At 39.6% G+C, this 27,190-nt stretch overlaps 2 protein-coding genes across 5 annotated transcripts; both read left to right on the forward strand.

Moving 5' to 3' along the window:
• The first annotated feature begins 31 nt into the window (after window positions 1–31).
• Window positions 32–10,904, forward strand: LOC146580640 (interleukin-13 receptor subunit alpha-1-like). 3 transcript variants are annotated; one of them, XM_085267390.1, is made up of 11 exons: window positions 32–147; window positions 1,529–1,656; window positions 3,458–3,612; window positions 4,132–4,297; window positions 4,410–4,509; window positions 4,893–5,044; window positions 5,159–5,292; window positions 5,493–5,625; window positions 6,481–6,580; window positions 9,682–9,766; window positions 9,848–10,904. In XM_085267390.1, exons 2-11 carry the CDS (start codon window positions 1,590–1,592, stop codon window positions 9,938–9,940), a joined length of 1,185 nt encoding a protein of 394 aa, XP_085123516.1. In that variant the 5' UTR covers window positions 32–147; window positions 1,529–1,589; the 3' UTR covers window positions 9,941–10,904. The 3 variants fall into 3 exon arrangements, with proteins under 3 accessions (XP_085123516.1, XP_085123515.1, XP_085123514.1); XM_085267389.1 differs by lacking the exon at window positions 32–147 and adding an exon at window positions 1,231–1,338; XM_085267388.1 differs by lacking the exon at window positions 32–147 and having other exon boundaries at window positions 1,346–1,656.
• Window positions 10,905–15,270: 4,366 nt separating this feature from the next.
• Window positions 15,271–25,827, forward strand: il13ra1 (interleukin 13 receptor, alpha 1). 2 transcript variants are annotated; one of them, XM_085267391.1, is made up of 10 exons: window positions 15,271–15,542; window positions 16,070–16,212; window positions 16,868–16,985; window positions 17,104–17,203; window positions 20,400–20,587; window positions 20,954–21,087; window positions 22,121–22,250; window positions 22,550–22,646; window positions 22,771–22,846; window positions 23,062–25,827. In XM_085267391.1, the coding sequence occupies exons 1-10, from the start codon at window positions 15,485–15,487 to the stop codon at window positions 23,155–23,157; spliced, it is 1,140 nt and encodes a 379-aa protein (XP_085123517.1). In that variant the 5' UTR covers window positions 15,271–15,484; the 3' UTR covers window positions 23,158–25,827. The 2 variants fall into 2 exon arrangements, with proteins under 2 accessions (XP_085123517.1, XP_085123518.1); XM_085267392.1 differs by having other exon boundaries at window positions 16,871–16,985.
• The last annotated feature ends 1,363 nt before the right edge of the window (window positions 25,828–27,190 follow it).

Genomic DNA, 27,190 nt, shown 5'->3' on the forward strand with positions numbered 1-27,190 from the left:
AGTATCGCTCATACATTCTTTCTCCGCAGATGTGGCTGAGGACGCCGCACTGGCCTTTTAAAGCCAACATAAACAGTCTCCCAAAACATTTTCATTTCCATCACAGCTGGGAAAGCACAGGAGGAGCGTATACAGGCTGTGTCCAGTGTAAGTACAAGCAAAACCCAGTTATCTGGATATTATTTAAAAGGCTGTGTCCAGTGTAAGTACAAGCAAAACCCAGTTATCTGGATATTATTTAAAAGGCTTTTAAAAAAAGAATTGTCAGTAACTGAATCAAACGATGAAATGAGAAATTTGATTTTTGCTCATTTAATGTCAGCAACATTTTTTTTAAGAGAAAACATATTTCACCAAGACAGTACCAAAGCACATTCCTCATATATATACCAGCCTCGCTTCATAAGTTAAAAAACAAAAGTTGTTAGGTGTGACACTGCCTGTCAGCAAGCCTCATTGTTCAAAACACTTGAGCCATCATGAAATGAGGCCTGGAACAAATCCTACATGAGACGATCATGATAAAACTTTCCAAATGCATGAAGACGTAGATGATAAAATTATTCACAAATCACTGCAAGTACAGCGTGCAAACAAAAAAATGTATGGCTTTTGTCTGCACACTCGATTCTGCTTGTCCTAGTGAGAAACAGGGTTTATGACTGGATTATACTATCACGTCTCACACCACACATGAAGTGTCGCAGCAGCAGCTCGCTCACAGGTTTTGGGTTTTCAGGCTTCATGCGCTCTTTGGAAACCCTCGCTGGGGTTTGCTTGTTCCTCTTTCAACCACCGGCTGCTTTCTGCATGTTGAAACAGGCGAAATCCACCACAAAGTTTTCAGCAGTTTTCTTTACAACCGCAATTACTGTAGCATTAATTTAGTCTAATATCATCCACGGAGGCTTTGAGCTTGACCCATAACCGAATAAATCTGAAGTCTAACACAACTATCTATGTTTTTCTTGGCCTTTCCTGCACCCGTGTTATCAGTTTGGCCCACTCTATATTGTTTGTTGCAGCATAAAGCCATTACCACATAGATAATAAGCAGACTCATTTAGGGCCTGACGACTTCCTGGAGGAATGGATGGACACTTGCGGTTTGATATATCGCACTTAAGATCACACGCATGCGTAATGTTGCCCCCATTAAGAGAGCGACGGGAGCAGCTTCCTTTATTCCCCAAAACGATTTGTTGTATGGACGCTGGATTCCCGTTTCCGACAGCGTTTGGTAACCGAGGCTGACGCATTTTCACTCCGTGACATGTCGTAGCTTCGTTGTCATTACAGTTTCCTCCCACTCGAAACAACTCCGCCCCGACCTTCCCGGTAAGGTTCAGTGGGCACGGAGACAGTTAAGGTGTAGCTGGAGTTTTGGCTTCGTTTTCTCGTTTCCCGGTTTCCATTCACTTTTTAGAAAAAAAACAACCTTTTTTTCTTTTAACCTAGACGGTCTGTCGCCGGTATTTTTTCCTTTTACATAGATATATATACATTTATTTTCTACTTTGATTCCTAGAGGGAATCAAACGAGCTCCTGAAACGCTTCCAGGAATAAAGTCCGGACGCTTGGAGGCAACATGACTGTCGCTCAGCAGTTTTTCATCTTTCTCTGCGCGACCACCATGACTTTCAACTGTAAAGCAGGTAAAACACTCATTCGTTGTTATCCCAGTTTTAATAATAGTCTACATCTAAAAATTGTTCGGTTAAAGGGAACCTGTCGGTGAGCGTACCCAGCCCGTCAAACCAGACTTTAATTAGCATGTTTTAGACGCACGCGCGTTATTCGTTAACCGAGCGTCTCGAGCTCTCTAACAACTTGCTATTTATTTGCCAATTAAATTAAAGCACTTTTGTGGTTGTAGTTTGTGTGTTTTTGCCCTTGTAAAAAATAATAAATTAACGCATAAGTCAGATAATATTTAAATTTTAAATGTAAGTGCGTATTTTTATTTTTATTTATTTATAGTTATTTCTGTCTCCGCTTTCCTCTCACCTTATCCGGGAATCCCACCCTGAGGTTTCTTCCTCTTCAAGGAGCATTTCCTTTCCGCTGCACTAATAACACTTGGTGAAGTGTTACTTTAAGGGTCTTGACCCTATTACACTAAGTGGTATTATTACTATTATTATTATTGTTGTTATTATTGGCATGTAATGAATTATTGCTATGAATAAACGAATTGGAAAGCACATTAAACTTGACCTCGGTGGTTTTGCGTTGTTAATTCTAATCCCCAGTAACAAAATGTGTTAATGTGTTAGGGTAGTTATCTCCAAGGATCTGGCTAATTCAGAGAGCTCTTTGGAACACATTCGCTGATGTCTTTCTGTTTGAGTATAAATTCAGAGTATATTTCTTATTCTTATGACTTCACTCAGTCTCCCTCGATTTTACCAAGTGCACCTTAACGGTTAGTTTGCGCTTAAAGAGGCTGTCTTTCACTTTACAGGTGCGCAGCGCAACCAGTTGCGGGGTAACCTGCGCAAGTGAAAGTGTAACAATGACAGAGCTGAGGCAAAATTTAAAAGGATGTCTCATAGCATTTAAATTAAATCATCTCCCCCATTATTTTTGATTCCAGGACATCTGTCTAAGATATGATATCCCCCATTATGTTGTATCACTTTGCATAAAAAGCCTGTGCACATATACTGTAATCCGAAGAAAACGTCAGCGTCACATTTTCAACGCCGAGCAGCTGCACTTTATTGTGTGATTGTAAGATAAATCTAAAGACGCATTCATTTTTATGACAAATGAATTTAAAATGACACATTCATATTTATAATCATGTGTTTAAAAACTACTAGGAATCACTGCTGTCCTTTTCCATGCCCAGTGTGGATATCAGCGCATTTTACTACACCCTAACACTCCATGTGTGGGTGGTGCCGAGGACATTTTGCATATGATTCAAGAGCATTTCCAACCAATCTAATAGTAAAAACAGAGGTGGAGGGGGAATGTGAGGAATGTCCTCCAGTTCATGTACAGTCAGGTGATTTTCATGCTGGATATTTCCCTGATTTGGCGCAATTAAATGATTTCATTTTTCCTAGGTATTCCTAGGTGCAATGACATTTTCCGTGAGTTTGCTGGTAATAAATCTGATCATCTGTTTTTGGAGATGACTTTGCCAAATTACTGCCAATCAACTACCATTATTGCATAACAGAAGCACAAAAAATGATATATATAATGATGTATAATGATGACAACAGTTACAGCTTTACAATCTTCAGCTTCAGTCCGAGGTATTACAAAACACATCAGTGTCACAATGAGTGTCACAAGGAACTAATTGCAGACTGCAGCGAGTGTTGTGAAAGAGTTCGTGGGAAATGTCATTTCTGGCTTCGGTGGTAGCCCACCACGATCGTTTCTGAGCAGCATTGATCATTTATGCAAAGCTGGGAGTAACGGCTCTTCTTATACCTGCAGATTATCAACTTCCCGAACCAACAGATGTGACATATAGGTGGGATGACCAATTTCAAGTGACCGTGTCCTGGTCCTGGAAGAAGCCAGACAATCTCCCGAAAAACTGTACAGTCAAATATGCAGTATCCAGATATGAATTACCGCAGTCAGTTGAGGTAATATTGAACTGAAAGCCAGCAGTGAGACAGGCTGACATTAGATTTGTGAAACAAAGTTTTAACCTGTATTTGGTATTAGTTCTTATTAATAACTGTTTTTTCCATGTGTAATGACAGTTTTCAAATCTATAAAGAATATCCACTTGACCTATCTGGCATTTTTTTCATGTACCATAGACCTACTATCATCAAACGTATGGCAAATTAGTCCAAACATGTTTAATGATAATATGAAAACAAACAAAATATTAATCAAATTCTAGTTTTTCACAATGGTGAATTTATTGACCTGATAAGTTAAAATAAATAAATAAATAAAACATCATTTATATTGAACAATACAGCGCCGTAAATAACCCTAAAGTTAAGTTAAAAAAACACAAAAAGCGTCATTTATCTAAAAAAATGTTTTCTATTTATGAAAATAAAGTGCCCTTAAAGTGGATATCAGACAGAGTGCTGGAGAACTAAGAATTATTTAAATTTCACTAAATATATATATATATTTTTTTCCAGCCATTGCCCCGAAGCCTAGTTAATCATTTCACAGTGAAGTACTTCACAGAAGATGAGCACTCTGATCACTGGAATATCAGCATTCAAGCTGTTCTAGATCCTGTGTGTAGTCACTGGAAGGAAAGCAGACCTGTGATCAAAACCATTAAAACTTCAAAGCGCCGCAGTAAGTACCAGAAAGCTGAAATGCTGATATATAATAACTTAAGTCCTTCTAGAATAATTTTTTTAAAATATATATCTATGTGTGTGACTTAATTCTTTTGTTGTACTTACAGCTGAATTGGTGACGGACTTCAGATGTTCACTTGAGTCTCACAGAACAAAGTGTTTCTGGAAACCAGTCAATGAGTCAGTCAAGCTGAACATCAGCTACAGGTGAGCATAAAAGCTGCAAACAACAAAAGAAATGTAACGCAGTCTCTGTGTGGAGCGAAATTTTATCTAAAGAAAAAATATAGGATTAGTGCCGTGAATCAGCACATCATTAGTCAGGGGTTCTGTGAAAATGAACTACTGCAATACATTTCTGTAGCAGTACTCTGTGTATGGATGTTACAGAGTGACAAATATTGGACAGCAGTATTTTGTTAAAACCTGCTTGTGGCTTCGTCAGAATCTTGTGCCGATTTGAATTATTTAACATTTCATCTGAATATTAATCTGGGAACTTTGAAGGAATCACATGAGTCACTGGCTGAAGTGAAAAAGCTTTTTATGTTTTTCACTTCTCTTGTTAACTCCTCATTCTGTTATTACAGGACTTCAGAGGAACATGATAAAATCAGAGCATGTGATGGGTCCACCAGCCATGAAAAGGATGTTTGTTATCTAAACGTGAATAATCTTAACTTTGGCATCTATGTGCTCGTGGAGACTGAAACTGGACGCAACACCCTCAAACCTAAATTTGGTTGGTGTTATTTTTAATTTTTTTATTGTTAATGTCATTCCAAGCTGTGAAAATGAATACGAAATGTTAACGTTTTTTGTTTTTTTTTTAACAAGTGTTTTGTTATTTCCTCAGTGATACCTTTACCAAAGATGAACATCGCAGAAGATAAAGGCTATCTCGACCTGACATGGGAAGATCGAGGTCCGGCTGTTGGAAAATGTGGATTAAACTATAGTGTCTGCATCACCGAGTGCAATAAAGTCAGAGTAAGTTCTCACATTGTGACGTTCTGCTTAAGTGTTTTATGAGACGCTGGAATAATCTCATAGCTGAACATTTCTATCAAATATCAGAAAAAAAATTATTTTCACATTTGTCTGTCTTAAATCCAGATATTATGTCAATGCTACAGTTGTTCCATACTGACAAAGTGCAACATTGGTTTTGTGTGCTTCTTATTTTTCAGACTCTCCACACTAAAGAGCCACCTCTGAAAATCCTCTATAACAAAAACTGCCAATACAAATTCCAATACAGTGTGCAGACTGATCAATACTGCATCCCTTTGTCCAGTGACCTCAGTGAAGTCATAACTCACGGTAACTGTCTAACCAGTATTACTAATTATTAATATGAGTATATTTAAATAATTATATCTACATTATCATGAGATCCCATGATGTGCACACAGAGTTGTATGTTCGTGTTTTTATCATGTACTAATCACATCACTGACAGCATATTGATTCAATGATTCAAGTTTCACTTCATCTTTAAATTTTGTGTCAAACTACATGTTGGTGCAGATATTGTAATGTAGGCCAAATCAGCGTGAGGCTGCAATCGGAAATGCACCAATTAGTGTATAAAGTTCTGTGGGTGGGTGAAGTCGGGTCATTTTAATAATGACTCATCATCATCAGGAACTTCGTTTACAAGAAAATAACTCACAGTCACTTGGACACAAGGAATCAAAGCAACACTGTCGTATACTAAACAGTATATTTTAAGGATCACACATTAATCTTACACACTCCATAAAACAAATAAATAACTAAAATGCCTGTGTCTGATGTTGCAGTGTACCGTGCTACAAAAAAAAATAGTTTTGCAGGTGCTGGCTCACTAATTCGAGCTATGTTGTACAACAGGAACACGGCTAGAAGCAGAAAATCCCAGCATTCATGTGATGGGTGATTGAGCTATCTGTTAGTTAATGAAAGCTCTATACAGCCTTGCTTTTTAGCTGTTCTCCATCATGTCTAATGGCACATTTTAAAATGAATTTACAAAAAGTATTGTTTGTAAACTTTGGAGCACTGAATTTGGATCATCAATTAGAAATTAGACACTAGGAAACCACTGTGATACACAATATTATGTGCAACACAATGTGCAAAAATGTTGAAAATCTCCTAAAAGCTTTACCAGGAAGTCTCTCTTGTTCACTCCAGGGGAGAATAGGTCTCCAGATGAGATGCTGACTGTGATCGCCATCGTCGTCCCAATTATTCTTTCTGTCTCCGTCATTCTGTCCTGCTACTGCTTCCAGAGGTACATGCCAGAATGATTTCAAAAGTGAATGTTTGTGTGCAAGTGCAGATTTTGCAAAATCCATGTTTTAAACAATGGTTTTGCACAGCATACAGTATTGTTGAGTTGATTTAGTCAGTGTCAAGAATGATTTGTGCAGTAGCCTCATTGCACTCAGAGAGACATTAAAAGACTAATGTCAAAAGAAGCTTCTCCTACTGCGTCTGTCAAGCAATAGTTAACCAAATAAACACTAGCATGGAAGCTACCTGAGGAGGTTTCTTCTTGTAAAAGTTTTTTCCCCTCCTCACTGTCAGTAAATGTTTGCCCCGGGGAGAGGGCTGAGTTTCTCTTTGCTTTTCATGTAGTGAAAATATCTCCTGATGTGATTTTGGTGTAATTTGATTTTATAAGAAAAGAAGATAATAGAATTGATAGACCATGGCGAGTGGCTACTCTTGAGGACTCTTGAGGACTAGTGTTTAATCAGTAAACAGAATGACGATGCCTCTGAGTGGAAAGGTTGACAAAACTGCCCCACCTGTAGCCACAGGCAGGTAGGTGTGGCCTGCAGCAAACACGTAGCAAATAGCAGAAGGCTTAGTCATAGGCCCAAATGATTAAAAACCTCTCACCCTCTCCTGCCAGACTGTGCCTTTATACACACAGACACAGCAGAAGTGAAAGCACTATAACCTCCCATAGTGCTATGAACTCATATGACTTAGCAGCTTAGTTTATTTACTCTAAGAAAAGCTTTCACACATTTTTATATCATAACTTTATTGAGTCTGTGGCGTGATCTATGTGCAGGGTAAAATAATAAAGGTTCAGACTAGAGCCTGGCCTATGCAGGATCTTTAAAACTGATATTCATGTTTGGTATTTTAAAAATCAGATATTCTGTTTGTTGTCAAAACATAAATAGATTTCTTTTACATTTATGTAGTCACTTATTTACTCTTTTGTGCTCTACATGACTCTGGATAAGCTGGTTGTTGTGTTTGTGATGTGTTGCCAAGAGGGAAGATTCAGAGTGCCCTCTGGTGAAGAAACTCTGTAACATCATGGCATGGTTGTGGGGTGTTTTTCCCATGTGTCATTTACTGGCCGCTATTAATGCCAATGCTAATAGATAGGCAAGTAGCTAATATCAGCTGGTTATACTGAGACCTAAAGTGATTCTCCCAGCACAACAGACTGGTGTGTCAGGTAGAGCTGCATCGATAAAATAGGTAAAAATATGACCTACTCTGCCATTTTCCAGCTGTGGATTTGTATTCATGGACCTACTCGACTAGCTGTGCATGATCCATAGTTGGAAATAATATTTATCTAATACTGGAGCTTCATATCGTATCTGTGTGAACGTCTGAAGTTACAAAACATACTGCTGTGACAGCCTCTTTCTGCCCTCATCCTGGCTATAGAATTTGAATATTTTATTACTACTGTAGTTTCTAACTATTTAGCACTAGCTTGTAATGAGGAGTGAAGGACTGTTTAAAACTGCTGCTTTAGCAAAAGTAGCAAAAGAATACTTCACATGAAACTGTATTACTGTAAAATTGCACATAAAGTATCAAAAATCAAAGGATTTACTTTGCAGAAATATGTTTCCCATCAGTGCTAAATGAATTAATATTATTGCTGCAGATGTTTAAGGTTGGACTTATTCTAAACACTTTCTTTCATATACATGTTCTGTTTAATCTACACTAATGCCTCATATCCTATCAAATCATAGGTTTTCATCATGATTTTAGCATGTATTTTAATATTCATCTATTCAAAAAGAATCAGAGCTGAAATGAAAGACCTGAGCATGGTCTAACTTGATTTAAGAAAATATGTGGGATTAAATAATTAATGAAAAATGAAGGTTGTGTATTAGTAAAATAGCTGGGTTAATTGTACGTTAGGTCAACCAGGGGGTTTCTCAGAGATATTGAAAGGCACTTTCAATATCTCTGAGAAACCCCCTGGTATAAAAAGTTAAAAGTAATAAAGTTAAGCAAGCTGACCAGGTGATGGTTCTACCGTGCCGGTAGAACCATCACCTGGTCAGCTTGCTTAACTTTATTAAATTTAAACGTTTCTTACATCACGCATGTCGGCCAAAGTGGTCACTAAGAAAAAAACCTCTTCTCTTACAATGATAAATGAGAGCGCTAACTCTTATTTCTACAACTCTTATTTCTGGTAACTGATCTCAGAGCAGTGAAAGCAGAGCCAGCAACAGCTTAGCTAGCACGCTAATGTTTTGTCAGTCTTCCAACAAACACCAAAGATTTACCCACAATGCACATGTACAAAAAACTAACCAACTGCAAGCTGCTGAACACCTACCAGTCCAGATTTCAGTGGCTTCAGTGTTAATTGTGCTTCCAGAGACCATATCCACTGGTGGCCTCAAGATGGCAGTGGTGTAAAGGATGGGTCCAAACATGCACGTTTGAGGAGAGGTCTGCTTTTTACAGTTCACCTGACATGCTCTGGGTGTGTTGTTTGTCCTGACTGAATGCCAGTGAATCATGTAAAAGGTGCAACATGTTTTCAGATAAGATTTAAGATCTTTAATAATTAGTTAAAAACTTAAATAAAAATATAATATTTTTCTTGATAAGAATTAATGACAAAAATAAAGACTATATACTCCTATAGACACTGTCCTGTAAGAAATCCAGATTTATAATAAATGTTGATAAAACAGCAAATATGCAGACACACAGAAATAACACTAGACCTTCAAAGAGTCCCTGTTTTTTACACGAACTCCTCCATCTTCCTTTTCTGCTGCTGTTTTCTTGGAGAAGGTGAATTGGTTCACTTCAAGACATAAAAACGACTCTGCTTTGAATCTCAGTTGGTGTTATCTTACCTGGCTAAAATACTGGAATAAAAACCAAAGAAACCTAGTTCTCACTTTTGGTTCTTGAAATCAATGAAAGAACTTGCAGGTATTTGTACTACTTCCCTGAAAAGTATTTGAATGATGGTTTAAATTTTCCATATGACGTTGTGTAACATGATTTCACACCACAAGGTACTTCCAAGGTATTTCCAGTGTCAGAGTCATGCCTAAACATGATGTGTTGGGGTTTTGTGTGTGTGTGTTGCAGGAACAGGGAAATCTTTTGTCCCAGGATACCTGATCCTTCAACAATATTCAAGGAAATGATGATGACTGGAAACAGAGATTCTAAGGTATATACTTGAAAAAAAAGTCTAGTCAAATGCTCTTTCTGTCCTCATAAATACTCATTTTTACACTGCTGTGTTTTTCAGTCCATCCCTGGAGATCTGTACAAAGCGGAGCCAGAATCCACTGAACACATCATCCTTGTATCTGAAAACACAATTCCTCAGGAAATCTCCTAATCACACATGTTCAGAGGAATGCTCGCAGTGCAGATGGACTTGAAGGAACATATACATAGTAACTTAACAGCAGGTTGAAAACATTTAGTTTCACTTGCCTTTTTTCGGTTGAAAGTTTCATACCTGTTGCAGGTTTGACGTGTGCTGTGGGGCACCTCTGCTGCACTGGTGAACACCTGTGTCCGTGTTTGCATAAAAAGGAATTTCACCTGCTAATAAGTAACTCTGTGGGACAGTGCAGATCCACGCTGATTGAGCGTGCTGTGGACAGGATAAAGAAATGCAGTAAATCTTCGGAATTTGCTTCAGAAAAGCTGCCCGACCGTGGACCCAGAAATGTGAGTGGGATTGATATCCTCATGCTGAGGCAGAGGAAGATAAGGGGAGGCTTTGCATTCCCGTTGGAAAGAGAAGACCAGAGGAGGCTGATTAATCTGGAAGATGTTCTAGTGGTAACAAGAGCTGACTTTTCCCTGGATATCTACTGTAACTCATAAAATGGAAAGAAAAACAAGTGTAATCTTGTCACAACATGAACCTTATTTGTACAAATGAAAATTTGACTGCCATCCGGAGTCACCTGTGCAGGAATTAACTAGGATGCAAGGTTTTGGTAGCAAAAAAAGCCCCAAACTGTGGAAAACACGTCGGGATGAGAGCACACTGCTGGGCTTTAGTGCTGGGTGACTGCGACAGCCTACGTATACTTCTCTGTTTTACCATTGTTGGTGCATGTGAAAAGAACTTTCACCTTGTCCGTCTAAATATTCACTTGCATGAACTCTGCTGGCAGACATGTTTTGGATGGCATTTTCTAACTAAAGTTAAGCTGTATAAAAGATCTTTGATGTGTGGCATTAAGAGTTTTCTGTCTTTGTACAAAACTTTCAAACTTTGTAAAGAGAGAAGTGATGTAAGTACTCCAAGAACTGTAAACATCTGAACATATAATAAAATAATTACAAACTTCGACGTCACACTGTCAACTCCGTGCAGCGCTATTTTGACTTGGCATTTAACACAACCAAATGGAAATATCACCTTGAGAGGGAAATGCTCTTCCTTGAAAAGGAAGGAAGGAAGGTGAAGTCCAAAGTAGCTCCAGGGGAAATGGGGGCTTCCAACACAACTTTTGAGCTTTAGAGACTTTTTGAGAGAGATTAAAAACATGGATTTGTTTGGGGGAGGGAAACATGTGTGTTGATCTGTGTTTTGGATGTGATAATGTGGAACCCGCTCAGCCTTTCTTGTAATAGTTGCTCAAACAGAAATGAGCAGCTTGTCTCAGCATCTGGATGTGTGTATTTTCAGTGAGCAGGTATTAACCTGAATCATTAACATGTTTTTGTTCCTGAAAGACGGAAACAAAAAAAACCTACCCATTGTAGATTAAACTGGAGGTTGCAGGGGGAGATACTCCCCGAGGATAAGTACAGAAGCTCAGTTTTTCAGCTCATTCTTAAAACAATAGTCAGGTTCCTGTATGAGCACTGAAACAGGATCTCATGATGTAAGTGAAGAAGGGCAGAACAATAACGCTCTTTCTAAAGCTTATATGAGGCTTCAGACACTGAGTTTGGGTTTTTTTTTTTTATCATTTTTTTAATGATCAACCTATTTTTCCCTTTTTGGCTGCTGTGAAGTCATAGCAACAAAAATAGGCTTTAAATAAACTGACGCATTTGCGTGAAATCTTTAAAAAGTGAGGCCATTGCAATGGAGTTGTAAACCTGCACTTTGTTCTACTGGCCAGCAGGGGGAGTTGCTGCAAAAACAAGTGTATAAAGGTTTTAGGCTGGGCATGTGAATACTGTATGAGCACACAGTGTCTGTTTATCTGTCAGATCCAGCCCTGCTCAGCTGATTTCAAAACACTGAGGTGACAATGACAAAGAACTTTTTTACCCCACTAAACCATGTATTGTGCCACAGACGACAGTCCATTTTTATAAGTCTTTGCTTGAAGGTATGAGTGGCTGTCCATGCTCTTTCTCTGCCTGGAGAACAGGGTCGGACATCAGTTACTTCATTACTTACACATAGCTAATAGTGGGTTGAACCTCTTTTTGCCATCAGAACTGCATCAGTTCTTCATTGCATAGATACAAGATGCTGGAAACATTCATCAGAGATTCTGGTCCATATTGACACAACAACATCAAATCTGCAGCAAATTTGTTGGCCGCACATCCATGATGTGACTTTCCTGTTTAGCCACATCCCAAAGATGCTCTATTAGACAGTGATCTGCTGACCGTGATGGTCATTTGACTCATCGTTATGTTCAAGTTTAAGTTTACGATGTTTTAGACCAGTTGGGCTTTGTGACATGGCGTGTTATCCTGCTGGAAGAAGATGGGAATACTGTGGTCTTGAAGGGATGGACATGGCCTGCAACAATTCTCAAGGAGGCTGTGGCAGCTTAATCAACATTTGGCTAAAAAAAAAAGCCCAAAGTCCCCAAAATGATCCCCAAACCATAACACCACCACCAGAACCCTGAAATACCCATACAAACCAAGATGGATCCACGCTTTCATGGTATTTGTTCCAAATCTTGACCCTACCCCTCAGATTATTGAAGAAGTCTTTTGACCTTCCTCATTTGCACATCCTCAATTGCTCTCCTCACCCTCCTCTCTCTCAGCAACGTATTTCATTGGTCAACATAAACCAACCACACGTAGCATGAAGATAATGGACATATAAGTAAATACTTTTATGTGGGTGTCAAACATTTAACCTGTTTGCTATCACCAACGTGCGTGTTTGTGCTTTCAGTTTTTGAGAGGACAAAGGAATAAGACTGATGGGCAGAAAAGCGGAAATCTCAAACATGTTTTATTCACAATAGCACAAAGAAAACATCAGATGAGTGAACTGAGACGCTTTACTATTTCATGAAAAGAAAAATATGAACTCAGTTTGAATTTGTTGGCAGCAACGCATCCCAAAAAAGCAAAAAATAAATAAATAGGAACAAAAGACTAGAAAAGCAAGTGTTACTGGATGCAGCGCATTTATTCCACCAGCTGTTTTCAGCTGGATTTTCAAAGAGGCAGAGTTCCTCCGAAGAAAAGATTCCCGAGGTTCCCATTTACATCTGTACTGTTAAACAGAGTCTCAACATTTTTTTGGGAATTTGGCTCCACAGCGGCATTTACTCAGAAACTGCAGATATCTACGAAAACTAGTGAGGCAGGCAGCGAGGAAACTACTGTAAATATGCTCATACATGACGTGACCTTGCTTCCCACCTGCAGTCAAAATTAAATATAAAACGGCCATGTGTGACTCTCTCACTGCCCCGTTTCTTTGACTACACCAGCCAAGAATGACATGAGAGGTGTTATTTTTCTATTTTTTTTAACTAATATATAAACAATTAAATTGGGTCTACAGCCACGGCATGCACCGCTAACATGTAAAAAACATGAAATATGAAGGTACAAGTTTCACAAGACATCATTAAAATATTATTTGCATGCACCACGGTGTAATGGTCACAGATGGTAGCTTTGCAAAACAAAAAAATGTCTCTTAATGTTGCGACACGCTGAAACATCTCAAGGTTACAAAAACAATAGCATGTGTAGAAAGCAACAACAGCTGTTGTTCCCGTGTGCCTTTTGCTCATAAATACGTGATCACACTCAGGACACCAGGTCCTACAAGGCATCACAAGCTAAAAACGCAATGACACAACATTTCAGACATTGCAGCATTAAAAAGGTAAAATGTCCCTGATAAACTTGGATAGAATAGCATAACAAGAAATCTGATCATGTTGTCTTCTTAAATGACTGAACATCAACTTTACAGTAAAATATTGTTTTTAAAAAATAAAGTTTTAATCCTGTTGGAGTGATGCTTGTGAATGACTTGTGCAAACCTAGTGTTGTTAGCTGTCTACGCCTGCTTGGCTGCAAGAAGACCATGTTAGTCTACAACTGGTGCAGAGATGCAGAGCCTGATGTAAGCACATGGTTACACTGTGTTGGTGTATTGTGACCTTTGTGCTGCCCTCTTCAGATATCTCAGGCAGTCGCGTGTAAATACTTCAGGAAAGTAAACACTCTGAAAGCTCCTGGACCAGACAACATTCCAGGTCGAGTTTTCAAAGCATGTGCCCACCAGCTGGCAGATGTCCTGACATCATGGTGCGGCGACAACAACCTGCTGCTTAACGTCAGCAAAACCAAGGAGCTCATCGTGGATTACAGGAGACTGCAGAGAGGAGGCCACACCCCCATCCAGAGGTGGAGAGAGTCAGCTGCTTCAGATTCCTGGGCATCAACATCAGCGAGGATCTGAGCTGGTCACACCATGTTGGCGTGATCATAAAAGCAGCAAGACAGCGGCTCTTCTTCAGAAGATTCAGAATGAACCCCAGAATACTTACAAACTTCTATCGATGCACCATTTAAAGTATTCTGATTGGCTGCATCGCCACTTGGTACAGCAGCTGTAATGCTCTGGACCGCAAAGCTCTGCAGAGGCTGGTGAGAGGTGAACTGCCAGCCATGGTGCATAAGTAAGACGCAGCGGATCCCAGCCACAGACTTTTCACACTCCTGCCGTCCGGCAGGCGGCTCAGGAGCATCCAGACCCGCACTACCAGACACAGAGACAGTTTTTACTCACAAGCCATCAGACCTTTGAACTGCTGATATTCCATACACACCACTACACACTCACTACAATTACAGGACTCTGCACACCATCACTTCAACAAATGCCACTTAAATGCTCGTTGCACAACTTTGCACAACCTGTAAATACTCTTGCACAAACGCGTAAATACCAACTCGTCTCAACTCTCTAATATTTAATACTTTTTTTCTCTCCTTTTCTGCACACTCTCTATATGCTCATGTAAAGCTGAGGAGCACAAGCCAAAGAATTTCATTATGGATAAATGTGGCTATACTTTTTATCTGTACATGACAATAAAACGTGAATCTTTGTCCAAGCCTTTAAACGTTTTCACATACTTACAGACTACCTGCAGGTCTTAACACGTTCTCACTCCACACAGCACATTCTACCGGCTGTTGGGGGACCAGCAGCAGCCAATGTTTGTTTGTTTTTTTGTCTTTACGCCCCTGTTTGTTAGATTTTGTTTGGTTAGAGTTCTGAAACTTACAAATGTGTCTTAGTAGTTGTGCAAAGGTTTATCATAGGTTATTTGTTTTACATAAAAAATAGAATATGTGTACTGAAAAATATGACTTCTAAAAAAAGGAAGAAAGCACAACATGTCAGTGCGTGCGTCAGCGTGTCTACATCAGAAGGAGGAAGCGTACCACCCACTTCCAGCCTCCCACTATTTTTCTGTGCCTTCCTCCCAAGAAGCTGGAAGCGAAAGTAGATCAGAGACATGGCAGACGTCTCTCTGCTTTTGCCTTCTGAACAGCTGTGACCACACAGAGTCTGAGAAGCAGGGGACCCCGTTTCAAGAGCGCTTCCCCCGCTCTCCTCACAACAGAAACTCAGGAGATAGAAAGTTTTCAGGGGGAGAGCTGAACACACGGGATCAGCAGGATGTTCCCAAGTTTGTTAGTTCTGTGCTGCCTGTCTCTGACGATCGAGTCCAGTCACGGTAAGACGATCTACACGTCCACGCTTACAACACATTTACCTGGGTTTTTGTTATTGCCTGCTTCTTTGACACCTTTTCCCAGTTTTCTCGCTCGGGTCATTTGCGGTGATTCCCAGTGACGTCACGTCTGGCATTCGCCACTGTGTAGCGGAACAGTAAAACGGACTCTGGAAAAAGAGAAAACTTTGTGGGAGAATGTGTTTCGTGTAAATCGCGCGTGTAAATCCTCTCACCGCACCCCCATGTTAGTATTCCAATCCGGATTCTGTTTACGTGACAGAAACAGGAGGAATCTGACTTTTTTAAATTATCCACGTAGAAATCCGAAAGCAGGATCAGATCTGGTAAATAGACTGTTCAGCAGTGCAGAAGTGTGCGTAACAGCTGTGCCTTGAGGGAAAGATTTTTTTCCCTCCTGAGTGACTGGCTCAGCGCAACAGCTTGCTTGGCGAGCCACATAAATCGTCTTTATTCGCTGATCCTGCAGATGTTGACTCATTTTCTGTTCTTTCTCCTTCTTCACTAAGGCGAAATCTTACCACCACGAAATGTGTCCCTGCGGAGGATTAACGACTTTGATCATAACGTGACCTGGGTACCACCAGAGAATTCTGTCGATTACCAGTATAAAGTGTCTACAAATACAAACGGACAAAAATATGAATCCACTGTAAGTACGCTTATATGTGTATATGCTTACTTTAAAACCTCGTATATTCATTGTGATCACACAACGTTTACCCCATAATTTAAAAGTCTTTCATCAGTTAATAACCAATAATTCCCGGAAAGACCGCTGCTAAGAGACTGCAAGTAATCTCAACCACCTCCTGGAAGTAGAGGCTCATTATTTGCATACTGCTGAAAAACATTTTCAGATATGAAAAGTAGGTTTGAGTAATTTCTAGATTTTGTATAGACAACCGCTATTTTAAGTTTTGAGGGGAAGACTGTGTTGTGTTGCAGCGTACCGTTTCTCCAGCTGCACTCTTGTGGACCTCACATGTTTTAAGCCATGACAGCTATAGCTGTGTGTATGTGTGGCACTGAGTCCTGGGCTTTCTAGATCTCGCGTGGTAACCGGACCACTGTTGTCTTCACCCTCCACATCTTCTCTCAGCCTTTGGTGTTTCTCGGGCTTCTTGTGTTCCTTCTTCCTGATGTTTCTCTCTCGGTATTGCTACATCTATTACCACAACCCTTTTGTTCTGCATGTACACCACAACTATGTCTGGTTGGTTAGCCAGTTCTTCAAACAAAAGATCTGGGATTGGTTTAGACTGTTTACTCAAATTAGTTTTTTTCTTCTCTTTTTCTCTTAATAGCAGGGCACTTCCTTAGTTTTGAAGGGGTTAATGAATGGAAACGTCTTAAATGTGTCTATCAGAAGTTTTTGGAATAAGTCATCAAGCGAGCCAGTGGTCGTCAGTGAAACTAATCCAGGTAATTCTCACCACTGACTCTGCTTTGTTGTAAAAAAATGCTTTTGAGCCACATATGAAGCAAATTGCTGTCTATGTGTTTGATTATTAATCTGTGTCTGTGTCTCTGTCGCTCTCAGAGCTGGTGACAGATTTTCAGTGCTACGTCCACTCCCCAAAGCAAACAAACTGCTCATGGTCACCAACCGGTATCGCCGCAGATCTCCGTTTCTTCTACAAGTATGTGCTTTTTTATTATGCAGTTTAAAGAAATAGAAATTCAGCATTACGCAGTACAGGTAGTTTTGTAATTTTGCAACACTTCCTGATAGTCAGTGGTCACTCTGAGCTGAAGTGGAAGTAATGAGCCAGAGTTCAATCAGGGCTAAATTCTTGTGTTTAATGGCTCTGTCTTTTTTGCCAGCTGCAGGCTGTTTGTTGGGGGTGTGGGGATTTATGCATACAAAACCAAACCATATTTGGCAATGTAACATTAAATGAAGAGGGTTAAGTGTTAACTCAAGCCAACTGTAACACGCCGGAGCCCTGATATCCCAATGGACTGCCGTTTAAGGTCATGTATTTAAATAGGCAAAACCTAAGCAAATTAAGTAAACGTCTTCACAAACTTGAAACAAATACGTTGCAAGTAAAAAGAAAAAGAAAAAAAGAAAAAACAAAGAAACCCAAAAGCAAATACTGAAATGAACTAAAGCAACACAGCGGTTTTCTGCATGACAATCCATAAAAATGAAGTGATCTTGGACACAAGTGGGGATCATGTATCCAAACGCATTTTTATTTATTTAACTTTTATATTGCCAATCCAGAGCATAAGATATGTTACCAGTTTACATAGGAAACCCAAGACCTGCTGAATTGTACAAAGAGAAACTCTGCTGCTCGTTCAGTGTAGTCCTATTGCCCTCTTTTGTTTTAAAGGGCACACAGAATTATCATAAATAATAATTTAACACACATATAAAGGAAGTGGCAGCTTCCCACTCTCACTCTCTTTGTCACATCAACAGCAACATGACTTTATATTAAATGTATGAGCCTCACCAAAGGGGAGGGGAGATGTGTCATGAGAGTGCATAAGAACATTTCTTATTAGAATGAGCAGCAGGACTCAGTTACACATTAACTCAGTTTTTGCATTGGCTGAACAAAACCAGAATTATTCACCCCTGCTCTTACCTAGGGCTGTCCCAGGGGAGGAACCTGGAGGCAGGTCTGTGCTCTGACACAGAAGTGCTCTTTTGGGGTAAAATGGTACATTTAATGTGCAGCTTGGTGATTATTTAAAGGGCACCTGCATTAGAAGAAGGTATTTTAAATTTTCATCCACACTGCCCGGTAGCCAGTGCATCAAAGATAATATTGGAGAGGTATATGTTTAATCCGTCTGGGCCACAGAGCTCCACTGTTATCCATGACCCTAACACTTAAATGAGGTGTTTCTGCTGTAAATAACCTACCACACCCTGCGGAGTCAACTAACTTAGATAAATGTCTCGCGAGCTGTCGAGCGTAAAGTGAGAGGTTTCTGTATTACGAAAGTGGCTCTGTTTTTAACTGGCTAAATCACTACGCTAACTTGTAGCGAACACGTAACAAGTTCAGGAGCAGAGCATTTCTTTGTAAATCGGCTATAAGCACCACATTTTCACTGAGTCTTTTATTTACATCATTTCAAGTGTATTATAAATTCTCTACTATATATATATAATGGTGTTTTATATGTGCAGGTTGTTAGGCGTGAATACTAAAACCACTGAGTGAAGAGCAAACTGTGCCTAGTGTGGGTGAAATTTCTGTTATTAAAGTCTGCAACACAGTCAGCTGTGGTCAAGCTAATGTAATTGCTGGATGCAGGAAAGCTAACACACATCAAACATCACAGTTCTACAGTCACGAGAGCGCTAACCTTGGGATTTCCCAGCGTCCCTTTGATAACATCACACACACTCTTTGTATCTTTTCAGTTACAACAGTCTTTTGTCCCACCCGGGCTGTTGCTGGCCAGGGAAGACTTTCCCACTATCTATTTTCCAGGCAGCACCTGGCACTGGTCTTCTTGTGAGTTTCCCTAACAATTAGAGGTTAACTTAGTGAAACATCGTTAAGCATATCTAAGAAGTTTTCACCAGGTCATATTGACACACACACATCCTTCATCTAAGAAGGAAAAGGTCAAACTAAATCCAACAGTAAAGTTCTACAGACCTAAATCTAAATGTGAATTTTCCCCCGTTACACTAGCATTATAAGGAATTATAATCATTATATCCTCATATCATTATAAGGGAATGGGTAGGGGGCGCTCACGGGGATCATTTTTGGTGGAAGAAGAGTCTTATGACCTGTGAAATGCTGCTTTTTATATGAGCACGCTCAGAAGCTGAAGCAGAAAGCTCTGCTTAACAGTGATAACTTTGATCTCCAGCAGGGGTTTTAGGTTCAAACTTTTACTTGCAGTATACCCCTCTGACTCGTTGATTGAGATGACCTCTGGGAAGGTTGTATGTACATATTGGCATTCACTTGGAGAGTGTTATTCCTCACTGTCCACTGATTTTGTCAGGATGCTGTTGAAATTACTCAAAGATGTGAGAATTGTGTGTTTAAGTTGTTGCTTCAAATGTGTTATGACTGCACTCTTGTATCCAAAGCACAAAGGCTAACTTTCACAATAGCGCCTCTATTGCCTCACCCGTCGACATCGTCGAGAAGTTCATTGTCAACATAAACTTTTTAAAGTGTCTCAGATAACGAAGGTGACAATGACATTATTATGTGAACATCATGGTATTTGCACAATATTGTTACCAAGACGAGACTGAATCCAGAAGTCACTCCTGTTTTGTTAGGCTGCAACAAAGACCCATTTTCCTATGAACTTTTGTCTTCTTTGTTTCCCAGTGAGAGCACAAATAAGGAAGTAAAAGAAACTGTTTAATTATACAGTTTCATAGATGTTAAATTAGTATCTTAAATTAAAATGTTTTTGTTTTTTGCATCACAAAACTTTACAAAACATTGCATAAAACTGCAGCATCACAATTGTGTCCAAACTTGTACTGTAGGTACAAATATTGTACATGGTATTGATAACTGGCTGTTTCCCACCGGGTGGCTTCTTTGTTAAACACAGTTATTACATTTTGCATTTAAAATATCCAACAAAATGTCACGAGATTAAAGAAATACTTCAAATTTTATTATTTTATTCGGTGGCTGAGTCCCACAGTCTATGTGATGCTGTTGTTGCACATTAGCAAGAAACACATTTCCCCTGCTTATTCTATTCACCAGCACCGAGAGGCAAAAGCATGCCAGTGTCTTATTATTAGTTCATTGTTTTGTCCTTTCCTTTTGGAATATACCGTGTGTTGGTAGAAAAGTAAATCACCTTTTTCTTTATGTTTCCAAGGTCTGAGGATGAGTGGAATGAAATCGTCAGTGGAATAGAAGAATGCCCATCGTATACTTACACTGATGATCTGAGGACTGGCTGTTATCTGCCAGTGAGCACACAACATATTATAAGCGTCTTGTTTAACACAACACTGAACAACAAAACTGTCAGGAACACCTTCCTTAAACGCCTCATTCGCTTTGGTAAGCTGTGTAGTGGTCAGTGCTAATTCAGAATTTAAAAGTAATGCGAGAGGAAACTTGTGTTGAAATATTTTGTGCTTCCTCATTCAGTTTCTGGGGTATAATTTGTTCTTTCTCTCCTTTCTTGGAAATATTTTAGCTGTTATCATGGTGTGTGTGTGTGTGTGTGTGTGTGTGTGTGTGTGTGGGGGGGGGGGGGGTGGCATGCATCTGTGTGTATCTAGCACTGTGTATTTTATGACACAATCTAGAACTACCAACTTTTTGAAAGGCAAAATACACACTGTTTTGCATTATGATTTGCATTTAAGGCACCTCTGGCTAGCTTGTACTAACTGCAACATCTGTCTGTTATTCTCTGTGCAGTGAGACCACCGCCCCTTAACTGGAAAGTCGAGAAAAGTGGGAATCAATTTAATATTACTTGGTACCCTCCTGAAGTGATTGCACAGGACGAGTGGGAATATATAATAAATTACACTAAGTGTGGTCAACTAAAAGTAAGAATAACAACAATACTATCTTACTTTGTCTGTCACGTCCATTAGTTTAAAGTAATGTGTGTTACGATTGTGTTAAAAAACGAATAACTGAAAGCACTTAGAGCATAGGTGTCAAACTCTGGCCCGCGGGCCAAATTTGGCCCACAGCCTAATTACATTTGGCCCGCGAAGCCATACCAAATTACTATTAGAGCTGGCCTACTGGTATTATACAGCTAATATATATATTGTTTAGTATTAAGCTTTGCTTGTTCCATATTCAGTTTTTCAGCAAAACGTGTTTGAGCACATAAGAAAAGATTCATTCTTATATCTGGAGGAATAAATATATTTCAAAAAATACTAACGTTAGCCCACGACTTTGTTCCAGTTTTGAATTTTTGCCCACTGTGTATTTGAGTTTGACACCCCTGACTTAGAGAATGAGTTCCAGCATTAGAGTGAAGTTGGAGGACACGGTAAGGAGTTCAAAACATTGTGTGGGAGCTCATATAAGACATGGGGTCCTTTGTGTTAAAAGACATCTGTTAGAGGCTAACTCATATTTCAGTGGACAGATTATATAACCTTTTTTTTTTTTTTTAACTGGGAAAGTCTTGGAATCCCAGAGGGGGAGGAGGAAGTGGCTAAGGATCAGCTTCCAGGGCTCCCTCTGGAACAGGACTTAGCTTAAATACAACCTTAAGCCATGCTAGCATGATAGCTCTTGGTTTGGGAATAATGGTAGCCATCATATCCAGAGAAAATAAGAAGAGAAAATAAGGAGAAAATTACAGACTTTTCTCCAAGCAGCTAAAGCAGCTTTTTATTTAAAAAAAAACAAACCCTCATCAGTTATAGTGGCGGTTGTTATTATATTTGGCAGAAATCGACAGGGTCCCAAGTAGATGAGTCCAAATTAAATATTTAAATTTGTCCTTTATGGTTACGTGCTGAATTTTGCAAACTCACTGATGTTTCTCTCAGGATGAAGTTTTAATCAACTGATTCAAGGCTCAAATCGATCGTTTCCCTCAAACACTTTTCACAGAGTCCAATAATACTAAAAGAAAAAACATCACACGAGCTGGACCGGGTCCCTCACTGTAGCTACAGCATGGCTATCAAAGCAAAGTATGGAGAAAAAGGAGAAACACCGTGGACCGACCAACAGTATTTTGGTAAAGTCATTTTCTGTTTTGTGTCTTTTTTCTAATCTTGTGTTAATAAAAAACAGAATGCACTGACTTATTATTTGTTTTTAAATTATAAAGGCCATACATTCTTCTCTGGGGTGGCTCTAGTGCAGGTCATCTGCTAATCAGAAGATAGTTTTATCCCTGGGTGTAAATGGATGAATGAAGCCGACATGTTATTTTCTCTATTAAAAAAAGCTGAAAGGGGAAAGTAACATCAAAGGCTGAAACATGAAACAGTTTCATTGTTGCTGAAATGAATGCTTATATGTGTTTGCATGCAGAAGCAGACTCGGGCTTCAGTCCATTAGTGTTTCTTGCGATTACAGTCCCATTGGTGGTTGCCACCCTGACAGTCCTGACTGTGATGTGTTACCAGAAGTAAGTAAAAAGTCTCTTCTTCTTACTGAATGGATCCTGTTGTTCGTTGGCTTTGTTTTGGTTTTATTTTGTTCTGTTTTTTTGGGGCTGCGCTAACCTCTGATATCTAACTGTCTCTGTGTAGAAACAAGGATACTATCTTTCCCAAAGTACCAGAGCCTCGGGATCTCCTCAGTGATATCTGCGACAACAACAATAAGGTGAGTTTTTTGCTCTTAGGTGTACTTGTGTGCTCGTTTCTCCTTTTCTTTTTCTTTGTAAGTGCATGCTTCTCATAATCACCGAGGTACTGCAAATTCTTAGAACTGCATTTGTTGTTGTTGTTGTTGTTTTTCTTTGAATGCCAGGCTACAGTTGGCTTTCTCTTAAACACTATCACATTTTCTTTTCTACTTCTTCTTCTTCCTCTTTTCAGACGGCCCTGTGCAACTTTCAGGCCATGGCGGTGGAAGAAGACAACTGTAAAATTGCTCTTGTGGTAGAGCCCAAAATCAACAAGCCAGACTGGTGATAAGTGCCCGACGTCCCCTCGTGCTCCCAAAGAAGAAGAGCAACTAGAAGCAGCTGCTGCTGCTTCAGCACTTTGTATTTAGTGCTGCTAAAATCTGATGCCATGAATCTCACAGGGAAATACAAGACTGCATGTCTTTATCATCCCTATGGAGTGACACACAACATATACCAACGCATTAAGTTGATTCTGTATTCACAGCAATGCTCCCATGGCATTTTGATCCCTTATCAACATGCTTTGTTTGCGCACCGAAGTGGTTCCTTTTTTGGAAATCATGTCGGTTACATAATCGAGCCTAACACAAACGTCCATTTTAGTGCAGGGTCACAGCTTTGCATTGCACCGCCATGTGTCAGATACTGTGAGGCTCTTTGGACCCGTCTGCTGCTGATACAGATGAAACAACAACAACTGCAACCCCATCGGCAGCAGACAGTAGGCGGTTGGTCGTGAGCTGAGCCTGAATGTTGAGTCAAATCAGAACAGCGTCATCCACGCATGTATCCCAACAGACTTACTACCTTTGCACCGCTTACAGGGCTGCGAAAAAGCATTTGCCCCCTTCCCGATTGCCACACTTAAATGTTTTATCAAGGAAATATTAGCATTAGGTAACACAAGTGAATATAAAATGCAGGTTTTAAATAATGATTTCATTCATTAAGGAAACAAATCTATCCAAAACTACTGTTTCCTATGTAAAAAAAGTAACTAAAATGTAACTAAAAAATTGTTGGATGGCCTGAAATATGTAAGTGTGACAATCATTAAGTGGGCAAATACTTTTTCACACCGCCCCAATGGTGTCACTGTCACAGCTTAAATGTTTTTACTTCATATATATGGAAGACTTACTGAGCCAGTCTGCTGTTGACCTGTGAGCACTGTCCCTGTCCAGCTGCCATTAACTGTATTAACTGCCTTGGATTTCTTGCAGCCTGGTATGCTGTACATAAGAAACAAAGACATGCCCAGCTTTCTGAGAGTATACGATGTAATGAATGTATCACTTAGTTGCCTACTTTACTAAGAGTAAAAAACAAAAAAACAGGGAACAGATTTGCCGTCTTTTGTTTTAGACGGCCAGAAGGCTGAAAGGTTATACCCACATGTCCTTATGAATCATCAGCCTCATTGTTTGGTCTGTTAGTGGACAGTAGTCTGGGAAATACCTCATGCTCTTGGAGGAAGGAAATGGTGAACTTTTTATCAGAAGCAGAGGCTGATGATTTAGCTTTTAACAGCACCATGTTTCTCCAGCAGGCCTTTAACAGAGGATATCAGCCTTGATGAAAGGAACACCCTGTGCTTGTTTACCTTTTTACTTTTTTCTCAAGTAGAGATATAAACCACCTTCTTAAGTTTCTTTTTAACTAATGCTTCCACGTTTGCCCCGTAGCCAGTCACACGGCTGATTCGTCACCTCAGTGGTGCTCACGGTCGAACGTATAGTTTGGCTTCTCCTCCTGGACACTTAAACGCAGTGTAAAAACACAGAAGTCTTTGTGTGATAGTGTTTAAATGTTTTGATGAAATTATTATAGTGTTCAATGCTGAAAATAAGTTTATAATCGACTTTATTTTACTTCCTCTGATCTGTTTTTTTTTTAATGTCCCACAAGTAAGATTGTTTTTCTTCTTTTTTTCTTTTTTGTGGTTTTTACACATTTCTCATGAAGTATTGAGTCTTTCTCGTGTTTGTTTGGGTTCATGTGTGGGACTTCCAGATAAGCTAACTGAGCTTAGACTTCATGTGGAAAATACAGAAATCTAATTTCTCCTCTAAGAAATTTGATTTCTGTATTTATACTTAGCCAAAGGAGCTTGCAAAGAAAAGCGTCTGGACTTCTTTAAGTTACTTGAAGACGTTCTCAAAACTGGATTATAGATGGCAGAGAGTTGGTGTCGTAAACCATCTTTCGGTGGTTTACGACCCCTTCCCAGACCCAGATCCCAGATCCCTTCCCAGACGCCTTAACGCCCACTCACATCCTGGGCCATCTGATCTCAGGAATTCGCATGATAAGGTGGTGCCAGGTTTCACAATGAACTCACCCGAAACTCTGGCTGATTGGGACCCACACCCAGTTTCACACCTTGGCTCAGGCGATTAGAGGATCATCAGGGGGTCCTTTTGTCCCTCTGTGGGGGGAAACTCCCACTAGGTTTATATCTGGGACTCTCCACCATTTGACCTTAGAACTGAAGAAGCTTCTCGGATGAGAGGTGAAACGTCTTCAAGTAACTTAAAGAAGTCCAGACACTTTTCTTTGCAAGCTCCTTTGACTACGATGACCTGGATGACTGAGAACCTTCACAGACATATTTATACTTACTTTTTTTTGCTCTAAGTCTCAGCAAAAAAAGTGAGTAAGTATTTTCTCCATATGTTTATCATCGTGTTAATTTTAAGAAGACTGTATAATAAATAATGCAAACTTAATATTGTGTGAAATATAGACGGATAATAGATATAGAGAACTAACTGTTTATGTTTCTGTCCTCGACTGTTTCACAAGATTGGACCAAACAAGCCATTTGATGCTGTCTGTCTTTTATTCTTTAAAGTATGCTTCCTGGCAGCTTGCTGCACTCTTCCTGGGCCCTGTTCCAGGAGGGAGGTTCAACAAAACTTCGACTTTAAAAATAAACTCTGAGTTGATTGCCTTTGAAATCGCAATTTTTTTCCCCCTACAGTTTTCAGATCCAGAACAGTTGATCAGAGAAGTTCGATGAACTCTGAGTATATTTACTCTTTCATGTGCGTGTTCAGGATGTTTATTAAGTAGGGAAAGAAAACCCATCATCAATGGAGCTCCATTATCAGGATTGCCCGTGGGTAAATAAACAGCAACGCCTCCGTTTTAATCCTGTGGACCGAGGAATGTGAACACAGCGCAGACTGTGGCATTTATCTTAAAAAAACAAGAGGGGAGAAGAGAGATTGTAATGAGCTTATCATCACTGACAGTACAAAAATTTGAATATGCAACATATCATTTTCCAGAATGTTTGCTGTTATTTACTCAGCTTTAATTTTCATTAGATAAAGCCAGAATCCAGGCCAAATTCAAATTTGCCTCCACAATACGCGAACAGCTACAAGTTCTGCTTTTGCTCATCTTTGCTGTACGTATGTGGCCGGTCTCTCTGGCCACGCGGACAAACACCTGACAGGGGCACAACGTTCTCCACAGCCACTGTTTCTAGATGGCGTGGCAACATGGCGGCTTCTGCAAACCTGTTTATTTTCTACGTTTATGAGAATGCATGAATTTGTTGGCAGAGGTAACTGCACACATTTCAGTGAGCAGGAGGCCAAGATTTTTTTTATGTGTCGTGTGTTAGATTGTTTTTCTTTTTTTACACATTTCTCATGAAGTATTGAGTCTTTCTCATGTTGAATTGACAGTTTGTTTGGGTTCATGTGCGGGACTTCCAGAAAAGCTACTTGAACTTGGACTCCAGTTTCATGTGAAAAATACAGACATCAAATTTCTCCTCTAAGTCTCAGCAAAAAAATATGAAAAAGTATATTTTCTCCATATGTTTCTCATCGTGTTAATTTTAAGAAGACTGTATACTAAATAATGCAAACTTAACATTGTGTGAAATATAGACGGATAATAGATATAGAGAACTAACTGTTTATGTTTCTGTCCTCGACTGTTTCACAAGATTGGACCAAACAAGCCATTTGATGCTGTCTGTCTTTTATTCTTTAAAGTATGCTTCCTGGCAGCTTGCTGCACTCTTCCTGGGCCCTGTTCAGGAGGGAGGTTCAACAAAACTTCGACTTTAAAAATAAACTCTGAGTTTATTACCTCTGAGATTGCAATTTCAGTTCCAGAACAGCTAATCAGAGAAGTTCGAGGAACTCTGAGTATGTTTGAAATGTATGTCATGTGCAGATGTAACTGCACACAAATCAGTGAGCATGAGTAAAACATGTTTTTTTTCCTATTCAATAATCTCGAAAAATGTCTAACTGTGCCTTAGTGTCCACTTTTTCTCCGAATAACTACATTTT

Source organism: Mchenga conophoros, linkage group LG3, assembly GCF_057382185.1.
Source record: "Mchenga conophoros isolate Kocher_MC1m ecotype Shallow Benthic linkage group LG3, M_conophoros_male_GT1.1, whole genome shotgun sequence".
NCBI lineage: Eukaryota > Metazoa > Chordata > Actinopteri > Cichliformes > Cichlidae > Mchenga > Mchenga conophoros.